Source organism: Delphinapterus leucas, chromosome 10 (genome assembly GCF_059928025.1).
Source record: "Delphinapterus leucas isolate spDelLeu-1000000601 "Yukka" chromosome 10, BTC_Dleu_Yukka2, whole genome shotgun sequence".
Lineage (NCBI taxonomy): Eukaryota > Metazoa > Chordata > Mammalia > Artiodactyla > Monodontidae > Delphinapterus > Delphinapterus leucas.
In genome coordinates this window covers 57,380,481-57,394,367 of record NC_143138.1, presented here as the reverse complement: position 1 = coordinate 57,394,367, position 13,887 = coordinate 57,380,481, and the positions used below count along the sequence as shown (strand labels likewise).

The 13,887-nt window shown below is 52.1% G+C and overlaps 1 protein-coding gene across 3 annotated transcripts in view; it reads right to left on the bottom strand.

The window, feature by feature from the left end:
• ACVR2B (activin A receptor type 2B) overlaps positions 1-13,887 on the bottom strand; it is a 35,402-nt gene that overhangs the window by 12,537 nt on the left and 8,978 nt on the right. For all 3 annotated transcript variants that reach the window (XM_022553755.2, XM_022553756.2, XM_089919077.1), the window contains exons 2-9: positions 4,415-4,622; positions 3,989-4,098; positions 3,683-3,834; positions 3,457-3,600; positions 2,816-2,959; positions 2,342-2,490; positions 797-911; positions 24-162 (exon numbers count right to left, since the gene is read on the bottom strand). In XM_022553755.2, the coding sequence (XP_022409463.1) occupies positions 24-162; positions 797-911; positions 2,342-2,490; positions 2,816-2,959; positions 3,457-3,600; positions 3,683-3,834; positions 3,989-4,098; positions 4,415-4,622 (1,161 nt within the window). The remainder of the gene's footprint in view (positions 1-23; positions 163-796; positions 912-2,341; positions 2,491-2,815; positions 2,960-3,456; positions 3,601-3,682; positions 3,835-3,988; positions 4,099-4,414; positions 4,623-13,887) is intronic.

Genomic DNA, 13,887 nt, shown 5'->3' with positions numbered 1-13,887 from the left:
CTCAGGGCTCCCGTCCCGCTCACCATCGGCAGCTTTGCAGCGGGACACGAGCTCCCACAGCACCAGGCCCATGGCATACATGTCGATGCGCAAAAAGGCGTCTCTCTGGAAGTTGATGGCTCCCTCGAGCACCTCAGGGGCCATGTACCGCCGTGTGCCCACCTGCACGGGGACAGGGGAGGGTCTGCGGTCACCAACCACGCACAAATGCACTCACAGCTGGACACAGGAGCTACAGCCGTGTGCACAGCAGGGCCATCAACAATGACGGCCGTCCCTGACGCACCACATCCCCGGGGGGCCCCGGGGTCATGAAGTAATGACGACTGTAAAGTGTCATTCGAGACAGCAGTAATCTTCCATGAACTGCTGCCTCCATCAGCACCACGAGGGGCTACACAGATGACGTGTACTTCACTGAGACGCACGCCAAAAGCAGGAGGGGGAGAATACTTAAAAACAGTAATAGCCGTTGTTTTAGGATGATTTGCTTAGGCTTAACCTTAGGTTACTTTTTCTAGGTTTCTGGTTTGGATTCTTAGTATACTCTTATTTATCTTATTTTTATCTTGTTTAATAATTACAACTGAAAGAGGAAGGGAAATCTGTTTCTCACTGGCTGGCCTGGGAAACCACACCACCCTCCAGGCCTCGCTCTCCCCACGGGTGAAATGAGAGCATTGCTCCTGGAGTTCTCAGACAGCTCTGAGCTCGCGGGGCAACCCCTGCCCCCTGCCAGCTGGGGGGGCAGCGTCCACCCGTGCCCCCACGTCTCGCACCCCCTGAGGCTCGTCACCTGCCCATGAGTGTCCCCCGGAGGTTTCCCTGGCTCAAACCGAACAGCCAGGCCAAAGTCAGCCAGCACGGCCGTGAGGTCACTCTTCAGCAATACATTCTTGCTCTTAAAGTCCCTGTGGAGACAATGGACTGAGACAGAGTCGAACATGTGGTCCAACTGACCCTCCTCCTGGCTTCCCACCTTGATTCCCAGAGACCCCAGGCCAGGCCATCCCCGTGGGGAGCAGGGTCTGCGTCAGGGTGGAGTTCCATGAAGCCACACGGACAGGCAGCCTTAGGACGCCTCCCTCCACTGGTGTGAGAGTCCAGAACTGCACTCCCGCCAGAGCGGCAACACTGACCCCAGCCCGGTGCCCAGCATCGAAGGCCAGCCCTCACATTCTCAGAGGGCTTGAGGAGGGGGCATAGCAGCCAGGGATATGAGTTTTCTGGGAAGAATTTACACTATTTGGGACGTGAGTGAAAAGAGAAGTTTCAGTGAACTGGCCTGGGTTCCGAGCAGGCCCCCGAGGCTCGAGCCACTACGGGAGCAGCGGAGCGGGTGCTGAGGTTGCGTTCAGCCTGGCCCCTAGCAGGTCCTCAATCTCCCCGCGCCTGTCTCAGCCTTGCCGTGAGGGCTAAACCGATGGACGAATGTTTAGGGCCACCCCTGGCACGCTTACTATGCACTACCGTTAGGTGGAACCATATGGAAGAGTCGACAGTCAACCGTTTTTGACCTACAACAACGGCAATTTCATACAGTCAACCTCCTATGTCATTAATGTTATTACCATCGGGGCCCTTCAGCTTTGAACTCTGGAATTCGAGGCTCACTCCCTACCTCACAGCCACAGAACCACACTACACTAGGTCTACTTCTCTGCGCCACTGTTCCTTCACCTGTAAGACAGGCAGAGAAAAACAGTACCTATCTCACAGGGCAGTAATGAGGCTGAAATGACTTGGTGTTTCTAAGTGCTTAGAGCAGTGCCTGCCACTGTGGTGAGGAGGTGGCACAGTGGCTCTCAAAGCACCATCTAAGGACCCCAGTGAATCCCTGAGACTGTTTCAGGGGATCTGCAAGGTCAGCATTCTTTTCATAATAATCCGTTATTTGCCTTTTTTAAAGCTCATTCTCCCAAGAGTATAGAGTTATCCAGAGGCTACACACACATATCATCACTCTGACAGTTAATGGAATATGTGTGCTCTAATACAGCAAATATCAACAGACATAACCCACAGGAGTGTAAAGGGATCCTAACCAAAAAGTTTGAGACCTGCTAAATCAACTCTCCAGTTAGTCAGCAGTCGGCACTTCCTCCTGCGGCCACTGGAGGGAACCAGAGAACTAACTTGCGAGGCCACAGCCTGCAGGGGACGCAGGCAGAAGGCAGGGGAAGAGTCAGGTGGGCACAGGGTTTTGTGCGGTTGCCTCTGACACACCACAGAGCAGCGAACCACGTTTATGAAACTGAGACCCCCAGGCCCTGCTCTCACCCTCCAACCCTCTCTGCAGCTCCAGGTCAAGCGCAGAGAGGGCAACTGCTAACCCAGGTACCTGTGGGCAATAGACGGTTTGTGGCCCTCGCCACGGCACCAGGGCACATCCTCGTGTAGGTATGAGAGGCCTCTTGACATTGTCTCTGCCACGTGACACAGTTCATTCCATGTGATGATGTTCCCCTTGAGGTAATCCGTGAGGGAGCCCTAGAGGGAACAGCACAGACTCTGGGCACAGGAGGACAGGATCCAGCCCAGCCCCAGGAGGGCCATCTCCATGGACCATTGGCTGGGCTTCCCACCCCCGACCCCCAGATGCTGGAATTCATGAGGCCAGGAGGGGTTGGGAAGGGGGAGTCGTCAGAGAGTGATAATCATGAAGTCACTACTCCCATTCGTAAGAACTGATCCCAGGGCGAGGGGTTCTTATTGCAGACCCTCATGTCCACACCCATGATGGGCGACCTCAGGGGAAGGCCAGTGGGGCCCACGGTCACCTCCCGTGGGAGCAGGGTCCACAGGGTGTGCCCACCTTGTCATGGAAGGCCGTGATGAGCCACAGCTCCACCTCCAGGTTTGAGCCTCGCTTCTCGGCGGCAATGAACTGCAGCAGGTTCTCATGCTTCATGCCAGGTGTGCTGAAGATCTCCCGTTCACTCTGCCATGACTGCTTGTCCTGAGGCAGGGATGCGGCTGAACCTCACCGCAGCCATGCCACCCTGCAGCTTCCCACTAACCCCAACCTCAGCCTCTGTAAGGGAGGTGGAGCAGGACTGAGCCAGGCCCAGGACCCCAGACCAACAGTGACCCCTGAGATCACCAAGGCCAGCACCTGATTTACAAAGGGGGCCACTGAGGTCCAGAGACAGAAGTGAGGAGCCCAGGACCACCCAATCAGTGAGAAGCAGAGCAGGCCTGGCTTTGCCAAGTGTCCCAGGCAACTGCTCGGGGTAGCCTGGTGTCTACGGCCCCTAAGCAGAACCTGATGGCAAAACAAAACCCTGAAAACCAGACTGGATTGAGGTTTTGCAAATCAAAGTTTTGCAAAGCCCTACCCTAGGCCCACGGTGAACGTCACCACCCCCAATGGGGCCCAATCCTCTCTCATCCCAGCTGTACAGGACGTGGGCTGCCCTGGGGCAGAGAGCTTGGGACCCACAGGCACACACTCACCTGGAGTGGGAAGATCTTGACAGCCACGAAGTCATTCATGAGCTGTGCCTTCCAAACACAGCCAAAGCGCCCCCGAGCCTTGATCTCCAGCAGCTGCAGTGGCTTCAGACCCACCAGAGGGGATGGGGGTGGAGGTCCAGGATCCTGGGGGGATCGAGGGCTTAATAGGATCTGGCTTGGCCTCCCCACCTCTACCCTGCCCGGCCCCAAGCCAACCCCATCTCACCTCATGGATGTCCACGTGGCCATAGGGGGGCTTGCGATGCCGGTACATCCAGAAGGCCAGCAGGACAATGAGGGAGAGGCCCCCGATGGGCAGCAGCGAGTAGGCCAGCACAGTGAGCAGGGTAGGGGCTGTCGGAGGTGGCTCGTACGTGACTGGGGGACACATGGAGCCCGGCGTCACACAGCCCGCCTACCCGCACACCTCCAGGGCCAGACCAAAGAGCCCTGTGGCTACTCCCCACCCCACAGAGGAGCTGAGCGTTCGGTGGGGGGCCAAGGCCGGCCCACATCGCTCCCCTCCCCTCACCTTCCGGGCCGCCCGCCTCGGGCAGGTGGGTGAAGCGCTCGTTGCAGAAGTTGCCTTCGCAGCAGCAGAAGTACACCTGGGGGTTCTCCTCGGTGGCCACGCACTCCTGCCTGGAGGAACAGTTTCCCATCCACTCCTCAGGTGAGGGACAGCCTCCCCGGGGCGGCCCAGCCAAACCCCTCCCCACAAAGAACCCCACAGGGAACCAGGCAGGGGGCAGGGGGCAGGGGGAGTGTGAGCCCACTTCTCCTAAAGCGGGACCCAGGGTGAGGAGGGACAACAGAGGGTGGACATGCACCCAGAGCCCTCCTGGGGACCTCGCAACAGGGGCAGGGACCCAGCACCACCCCTGCTCGCCAAGGCTGCCACGAGAGCCCGTGTGTCCCCGCCTCGGCTCCAGACACCCAGCCCCAGGGGCACTGGCACCTGTCGTAGCAGTTGAAATCGTCCAGCCAGCAGCCCTTCTTGACGAGCTCGATGGTGCCTGAGCTGTTGCGCCAGGAGGCGTAGCAGTGCAGCCGCTTGTCCTGCTCGCCCTCGCAGCGCTCCAGGCCGCTCTGGTTGGTGCGCTCTAGCTCCCAGTTGGCGTTGTAGTAGATGCACTCCCGCGTCTCGGCCTCCCCGCGACCGGAACCTGTGCCCGGGGCAGAGAGCTGCTGCCAAGTAGCCCCAGGCCCACGAGGGAGGCAGGGGGCCAGACTGACAGCCAGATGCACAGTGGGGGGCTCCTGGGTGGGAGGGGGGCTGCTTCCCTGTAGCAGCAGCAATGAATGGAGGGGCCCTCAAAACCCCAGGGCACGGTCAGAATCACTGTGTCATCTGGGTGGGGCGGGAGGGTGGTGCTAAAAATACATATCCCTGGGATGTCCCTGGTGGCTCAGTGGCTAAGACTCTGTGCTCCCAGTGCAGGGGGCCCTGGTTCGATCCCTGGTCAGGGAACAAGATCCCACATGCATGCCGCAACCAAGAGTTCACATGCCACAACTAAGGAGCCCACGTGCTGCAACTAAGGAGCCTGCCTGCCGCAACTAAGACCCTGCCCAACCAAATAATTTTTTTTAAAGAATGCATATTCCTGGGCCCTGCCCAGACCCATCCATTTGGAGTGGGGGCAGGATCTACGTTGTTTTTTTTTTTTTAATTTTATTCATTTAATTTATTTATTTGGTTGTGCCGGGTCTTAGTTGTGGCAGGCAGCCTCCTTAGCTGTGGCATGAGAACTCTTAGTTGTGGCATGCATGTGGGATCTAGTTCCCTGACCAAGGATCGAACCCGGGCCCCCTGCATTGGGAGCACGGAGTCTTAACCACTGCGCCACTAGGGAAGTCCTTGGATCTGTTTTTAACCAACCCCCTCTGTCTCGGGTGGTTCTGATGCAGACCTCAGGGACCACGTCTGAGAAACTAGAAGGGCAGGTTCCTGCCGCTGTCTCTGCCTTGTCTCAGAGCAGCTCCACTAGTGAGAAACAGGGCTGAGGGGATGGGGTGGATCTCGGAGACCAAAGGCTAAGTGAGCACCAGCCGCAGGGCCTAGGCTGGTGCCGACAATGCCCACAGGCTCCTGCCCACCTGCAGCAGCATTCGGTGGCTGTGCTCTGCAAAGCCCCCAGTCCAGAGGGCTCAGGGGGCCCACTGCATCCATAGCAGCAATTCTAGTAGGGGTCCCGGGAGACTTGACCTGTGGGGCAGACCCCCAAGCTGGGCTTCTGGGCTTAGCACAAGTTATCACCTCTGGCTGCAAGATGCTCACAACTTTCTCCTTTATATTTTGGCTCTTTTCTCTCTACTTCCACAGGCCTTTGTGCTTCCTCCATCACCTAATTTATCACCCTTGACTAACTGCCTGTTGTTGTTTAAAGGATTATTTCAGACATTCAAGAAGTATAAAAATAATGTAACCAAAGATAACTCCCCAGAGAAAATAACATAATGAACACTCATGTAAGAAACAAAACAGGGACTTCGCCGGTGGCGCAGTGGTTGGGAATCCGCCTGCCAATGCAGGGTACACGGGTTTGATCCCTGGTCGGGGAAGATCCCACATGCTGCTGAGCAACTAAGCCTGTGCGCCACAACTACTGAGCCTGCGCTCTAGAGCCCGCGAGCCACAAGTGCTGAGCCTGCGTGCCACAACTGCTGAAGCCTGTGCACCTGGGGACCATGCTCCCCAACGGGAGAGACCACCGTGATGAGAAGCCCGCACAGCACAACGAAGAGTGGCCCCTGCTCGCCGCAGCTAGAGAGAGCCCACACACAGCAACGAAGACCCAACACAGACAAAAATTTAAAAAAGAAATAATTTTTAAAAAAAGAAAGAAAGAGACAAATCATTACAAATGTGCTTGACAACTGCTTTTTAAATGTCAGGCTTCCCCCACAGGACTGCAAAGCTGATGCTTTAACTGCAGAAGCCTTGACTGTCTTGAGTACTAGAACCAGTTCCAGACACAGACCGGATAGATGGATGGATGGATGGAAGGAAGGAAGGACCAACGATCAGACAGAAGGACAGAGTTATCTCCTGGCTACAGCAGGATTCTGAAGGGAGGGGAAAACAGGAGGGGTGGCCTCAGCCTGCAGCCCAAGCCCTAGGGTCCTCAGGGGAGCTTCCATCTCCACTCCGACAACAAGCCCCCACCCCCTGTATAAGGCAAGGAGCCTGAACAAGAGGCCAGCAGACATCAGGAATGGCCCAAGGCTGGCCCAGCTCCTCTCTCCAAGCTGCTGATCAGGCAGAGACCCCTCTGGCCACTACCGTGTGGCCAGGACCCAGGTGGTCAGGATGACACTGGACCCCCACCTGACAAGATCCTCCTACAGACCAACTGGAAACAAAAGGTGCCCATGACCCCATTCAAGTCCTGGTTCTGATGCTTACTGGCAAGTGATCCAGCCACCCCGTGCCTCCGTTTCCCCACTCATGAAAAGGGGATGATAACAGAACCTACTTCCTTGGCTGTTCCAAGAGCGAGATGAGTTAATGCATTTTAATGCTGGTTAGCACAATACCTGGCACATTGGCTGTTACATTAGAGCCTGACACGCCCTGCTGCCTATGCCATTTCATCACAGCACAAGCTCCCTGCCCTGTCAGGCTGGGAGTGTGCATACCCAACCTGAGAGAGCTTTGCATTCAGAGCCCCAGGGGGACCAGGGGAGACTGGGAGACTCCATGCCCCCCTCACCACACCCAGGCTCTGCTGCCAGCTGGAGAGGGATTCCCCCTCCTCCCCGGCACTCCGCTTCTGCACACACTCAGCTATTTATAGCCTCTGGCACCACTCCAACCACAAGGCTGCCTCCGCCTTTTAACAGACACAGGGTTCCTGCCCACACTCACAGAGCCGGGGCCCCCTGCAGAGGAGGCTCCACGATCCCAGCCCACTCGCCCATCCCTCTCACGTGCTGCCTCAGAGCCCCGTGGGGAACCTCCCCCAAGACGCCTGGGCAAGGGGCTCACTCTACCCCTGAGCACCAGCCAACCCAACCGGTAGCCTCCAAAGGAAGCAGGTATACAAGCGTCAGTGTCCCCAGCAGGCAGCCCTTATGTTCCAAGGGGCCTACACCTTGGTAGAAAGATGCCCCCAGTGCTCCCCTAGCCCCCAGTCCAGGGAGAACAGAGAAACCCCGCTCCTGGACACGCACCACCACCAAAAGAAAGAATATATGCAGATTCTACTCAGAACCCACATTCCAGGAGCGGGATGAACCTAAATGATGGGCTTTGATACTTGAGGTCTATTTCCCAAGGCCAGCTGACTTTGGATGTACCCGACTTGCACTGGGGAGACAAGGGGAAAATCCAGTAGGCAGAGGAAGAGGGATGAAGAGGTGAGGCAGAGCCTTGGTGGGAGGGTTTGGAGCTAGAGGGGCCACGCCTCCCCTGGGGTCCCCCGAGCTCTGGCCTTGGGGCGCATCTAGCTCAGCCAACAACTCCCAGAGGTAGCGCGGACCCCAGTAGCCAGTGGGCCACTGCACCCTGCCCCTGGCTCCTGGAGGCCCCTCGGCAGCCCCCGCCTCCCTGTGGGCTCAGCCCACCTACACTGTAGAGTGGTGAGAATGCGATGCCAGCCGCCACCACGTCCACCTCAGGCCCCTTGCACCAGCGCACCGCCCCCCAGGAGCCGCCACGCCCGAGGGGGGCCGCACGAGGCGAGCCTAGCCTTCTCCCTCATGGTCCAGCCTCCAGGTCTGCCCAGAGAGGAGGGGCAGCCCCCCCCACACACAGTGGCCAGGCTTTCTTCCCGGGAGGCCCTGCTTCAGGCTCCCCAGCCCTGCCCCCTCAGGGGGCCCTGCCATCAGCTGAGCACCTGCTGTCCCCGCAGGTTCCTCCAGAGGAGCCAAGGGTCCTGAAGGTGAGGGTTCCCTGCCACAGTGTCTGTATCCAAGTTTATGACTCCACCTCCCCCAATCCACACAGGAGCATCTTCACCATCTTCCCACGACCAGAGTGAGGATGGCCCGTGGCGGGGGCGGGGGGGTGAATCAAGGGAACCTAAATGGAGGTGAGGGGGTGGGCGAAGGGGAGGGCTAGAGCACGAGAGAGACAGACAGACAGACACACACACACACACACGTGTATGTGTGGACACGCAAGGGTGGAATGGCACATACATACAAGAGGCAGAAAAGAATCCTAAACGTGCCTACGTTTCTTTGAACTTCTTTCACACAAGAGGATAACTCTACCCAAGTTATTTATTGTCAAAACCAGGTTTTGAAACCAGGCAGCCTGGCTCTAGAGTACATGCCCTTTACATGCTCTGTAACGCCTTTACTCTCGGTGCGACAGAACGGTCCACTGTATGGCCTGACCACAAACTAAGTGTCCATCCTCCTGTTGGACCTTTAGGTCATTTACAACATTTACTGACTTAAGCACTGCCTCTGTGAACCCTCCTGAATCCTCTTTTGCGTGTTTTCTGGTGCCCATGAGCGTGCATTTCTCTAGGAAATACAGCCACACGTTAGAGATATGGGACATAAGGATGAGCATCTCCAACTCACTGGATACAGTCACACTGTTCTCCCAAGTGGATGTACCAATTTATGTGCCCAACAGACTCCAGCCCCCCTGAGCCACACCGTCAGCCCCTGGTATGTGCCCACCTGGTCAGGGTGAAATCGTACATCATGGTTTTGATCCACATTTCCTGATTGCTTGCGAGAGTGATCATGTTTGCGTTCATCAGCCCCTTCTGAGAACTGCCTGTTCGCACCCATTCCCATTTTTCTGCTGGGCTGCTTTTCCTTTGGGTTATAGAAAGTTTTTACAGATTCCAATAAAACTTTTCTTCCTACATAGTAACCCCCTTCATTTATGTGTTTGCTCTTTGCCAGAAAGTCTACTTTATGTGACACTAGCATAGCTATATGACATTTCTTGTAGTATTTTCCCAGTTTATCTTTTTCCAACTTTTATTTTAAATCTTTCTGTATCTTTTTTTATCCCAACTCAATCTAACACTGTCTTTGATCCTAGAATTGACTCCTGTTACATCTATGATTACCACTATGTTTAAATTTGTTTTTTCTCTACTGCTACCACCTTGGATTATCTTTTTAAATTCCATTATTTCAGCCACTTCTGGTCTGGAAGTAATGTACCCTATTTCTATCCTATTATAAGCTAGCCTTTAAGTTTTAATATGTACATTTATGCTAAGAGCCTGAAGTTAATCAACATCTCTTCCATCCCTCATTAGAACTTAATTGTTCTAACTCCAATTACCTCCTTCCAACTTACATTAAATTAGTTTAACATAATATCTGTGTTCCACATTTAATCAGTTGTTCTTCTTATCCGCCTCCCAAAGCAGATATTATCTGTGTTTTATAAAGTCAGCATTTTCTTTTTTTTTTTTAATTTAATTTAATTTTATTTTTGGCTGCATTGAGTCTCTGTTGCTGCGAGCAGGCTTTTCTCTGGTTGCAGTGAGCGGGGGCTACTCTTCGTTGCAATGCGCGGGCTTCTCATTGCGGTGGCTTCTCTTGTTGCAGAGCACGGGCTCTAGGCGTGCGGGCTTCAGTAGTTGTGGCACACAGGCTCAGTAGTTGTGGCTCGCGGGCTCTAGAGCGCAGGCTCAGTAGTTGTGGCGCACGGGCTTAGTTGCTCTGTGGCATGTAGGATCTTCCCAGACCAGGGCTCGAACCCGTGTCCCCTGCATTGGCAGGCGGATTCTTAACCACTGCGCCACCAGGGAAGCCCAGCATTTTCTTATTAGTCCATACATTCTCCAGCTTGTCTGCTCACCCTTCCTAAAATGAAGATCTCCACTCTTCCTTCTAGGACCACTGTCCTTCCTGACGAACATCTTCCTTCAGTAAAGATCTTTTGGTACAGAAGCCTTTGTTCATCTTTCTGAAAATGTTAGTTTGTTCTTTTTCCTCACTGACAGTTTAGAAGAACATAAGCTTTTAGGCTGAGTTATTTTCTCTCAGCATTTTGAAAATATTATTCCACTGTCTTCTGGCTTCCATCATTATTGCTGAAACGTCTACTATTAGTTTAACTTTGTACATACTCTGTCTTTTCCCTCTGGCTGCTTTCTTAGATCTGCTTCTTGCAGTTTCACTATGAGCTATGTGTCTAAGTCCATGTTTAAATTTCTTTGTACTGCTTGGAAGAATATGCTTTTAATCTGATGATTCATGTCTTTCATCAATCCTGAAAAATTCTTGGCTTTTATCAATTTGAATATTGCCATCTCCCTATTCTATGATTCTGAAATTCCTATTACAAGTATCAGACCATTCCCAGTCTCTTAACTCTGCTTTCACAATTTTCAATTCTGTGTCTAAGCACCATTACAGATAATTCCACAGGTCTAACTTCCAATTCATTAATTTTCCCTTTAGCTGGGTCTAATCTGCTGTTTAGTTCTTCTATTTAATTTATAAATTCAATTATAAAATTCAATTTTTTTATTTCTAGAAGTTCTATTTTTTTTTTTTTCTGGCTGCATTGCGTCTCCATTGCTGTGCGTGTGGCGAGTGGGGGCTACTCTTCTTTGCAGTGTGCAGGCTTCTCACTGTGGTGGCTTCTCTTGCTGCAGAGCACAGGCTCTAGGGCACACAGGCTTCAGTAGTTGTGGCACGCAGGCTCAGTAGTTGTGGCTCACAGGCTTAGTTGCTCCGTAGAATGTGGGATCTTCCCGGCTAGGGATCGAACCCAGGTCCCCTGCACTGGCTGGCAGATTCCTATCCACTGCGCCACCAGGGAAGTCCCTATAAGTTTTATTTTTTAAAAAACCTTCTTGGTCAATTTTGATACTTCTGTTCTTTGCCATACTTCCAAATCCCTCACTTCTAATTCCATAATTTAACTTCCTGGACATCTATTTCTGCCACTTGTTACTTTTGATGATTTCACTCATGGTATCTTGTTTCCCTGTGTGTTTTGGAATTTTGGATTCTGTTTTTGGATACGCTTGTGTTCAGTGGGGGTCTTTTCTGTGGGAATAAAAAGTGAAGCCAAGTTTGAGGGGGCAAACTTCCAGAGATAATTTATATTTTTGCTTCTGCCAAATTCTGCCAAATTCTCTAGGACATTACCAATCTGGAATCACTTTAATTACTTAACTCCCAGGAAACACAGATGGTATATACTCCAACTCCAAGCTCATGGAAGCACAAATCTATGGTTACAAATTCTCAAGTGAAACTACCCACCCCCGACCAACCAACAATTTTATTATCTATTCCCTTTATCAGCAAAAGAATGTTCCCTCTAGTCCATACTTTCACTGAATGAATAATGCTGTGGAAGTCTTATCATGTGAGAGCCTCAGTCTCAATTCCACATCTTATCTCCTGTGCCTCACACACTGCTACTAAACCCACATCTCTAAATTATGGAGAGAGGCAAAGTCCCCCAGGAAAAAGCAGCTTTAACCAGTGAAGCGGTACAGCTCTAGCTACCAGCCCACTCTTGCTTGTCCCTTACTTTGTTATACATGCAATCATGCATATACATTTAAAAAGGATATTTGGGGCTTCCCTGGTGGCGCAGTGGTTGAGAGTCCACCTGCCGATGCAGGGGACACGGGTTCGTGCCCCGGTCTGGGAAGATCCCACATACCGCGGAGCGGCTGGGCCTGTGAGCCATGGCCGCTGAGCCTGTGCGTCCGGAGCCTGTGCTCCGCAACGGGAGAGGCCACAACAGTGAGGGGCCCGCGTACCGCAAAAAAAAAAAAAAAAAAAAAGTAAAAAGGATATTTGTTATACTTTATCCAGCATTTCTATGTGTCTTGTATGAAGAGGTTTTTCAGCTGTTTTGTTCACTATTATTGCCAGAAATGGAAGTTCAAGAGCAATCTCCAAGGGTGACGAAAGGAGCTCTATCAGCCTAGGAACAAGGAATCAAGCTAGGTCACCTCAAGTCACTTCCAACCTCGAACTTTGTAAACAATTCCTTGGCACCATCCACGGAACAAGGTGTGGGTCCAGGGCCATTCTCTGAAACACTTGCCTTTCTCCAGGGCCCATCATTCCTGAAGGACAGTGGTGAGAGAGCTTCCAGGTAAAGGGCAAGGATTATACACAAATGCTATTTTTGCTCTCTCCTGTAGCCCCACTAAAACCACAGCAAAGAAAAGGTTTTTAAGGACAAAAAGAATGGGAAAGCACCACAGAAATGAAGTTCTGAAGTTGGAAAGCCAATATAACAAGTGGCCACTGATCACACAGACTCCTAATCTGTCTGTGGAGAAAGCTGAGAAGCAACATGATTTCTACCATCTCACATCTTCATTCCACTTTAGAGTTTGTCTTCTTTTGCCTCCCCCTCACCTCTACATCTTTGGGGTCCCAACCCAAAAAGAGGGGCTCACTATACCCACCCTCTCTTTAGAACTCCAATTCCTGTCTTCCTAGCCCAAGGCTATCAAATGCAAGGCTCAGCTTTTCAGGTGCCCGTATGGAACTGAAAACAGAGTCAAATGTAAAAGTCACCACCCAAGCCCTCTTTTCTCACACATATCCTGGCCTGGTAGGTCTCAGCATTGAGAGATAGCTGTACAATGCTTTCAACCAGAGATGTTTTCTCAGTTTGTCCATCTTTTCAGGTGCTTTCAGAAAGAGGGTTGGTCCTGATCATCAAAAGAGGAAATCTCCATATCTACTTTTAACCCAGGTTTTAGATATATTTTCAGGACCATATATAATACCCAAAGGGGATACCTCTACACAAACACAACAACTGAGATACCAGTGTAGAGATAAGACTACCCATAGAAAGTGTCAATTGAGAAGAACACTGACCCCAAAGCCGAGTCCTGAAAAAAGTAACTTCCATTCCAAAGTGTAATTCAAGAGGAAAATTCACTTTCAACCAACTTTATTATTTCAGACCCTTAGGAACTGAATTGTGTCCCCCTCCAAAATTCATAATCACCGATGTGACTGTCCTAGGAAATAAGGTCTCTAAAGAGGCAATTAAGGTCAATTAAGGCCATATGGGTGGGGCCCTAACCCAACAAGACTGATGTCCTTATAAAGAAGAAAAAGAGACACCACGAGTGTACACACCCAGAGAGAAGGCTGTGTGAGGACACAGCAAGAAGGCAGCTATCCGCAAGCCAAGGAGAAAGGACTCACCAAGAACCAATCCTGACAGCAACTTGGTCTTGGACTTCAAGCCTCCAGAACTGTGAAAACTAATTTCTGTTGTTTAAGCCATGCAGTCCATGGTATTCCATGGTATAGAAGCCTGAGCCGATTAATACACAGACAGTGCACATCACCTGTACAATGTGGGAAAGCTGACTGGGACATCATTTACACTGGAAACAGTACCCTTAACCCACTTCCACCTACCTCCACGAGCAGGGCCTGACATGGGAGCTCACACAAGGAATCCCAGTAAAATGGTAGTGAAAGAGTAGAGTGCACGCTGAAGAA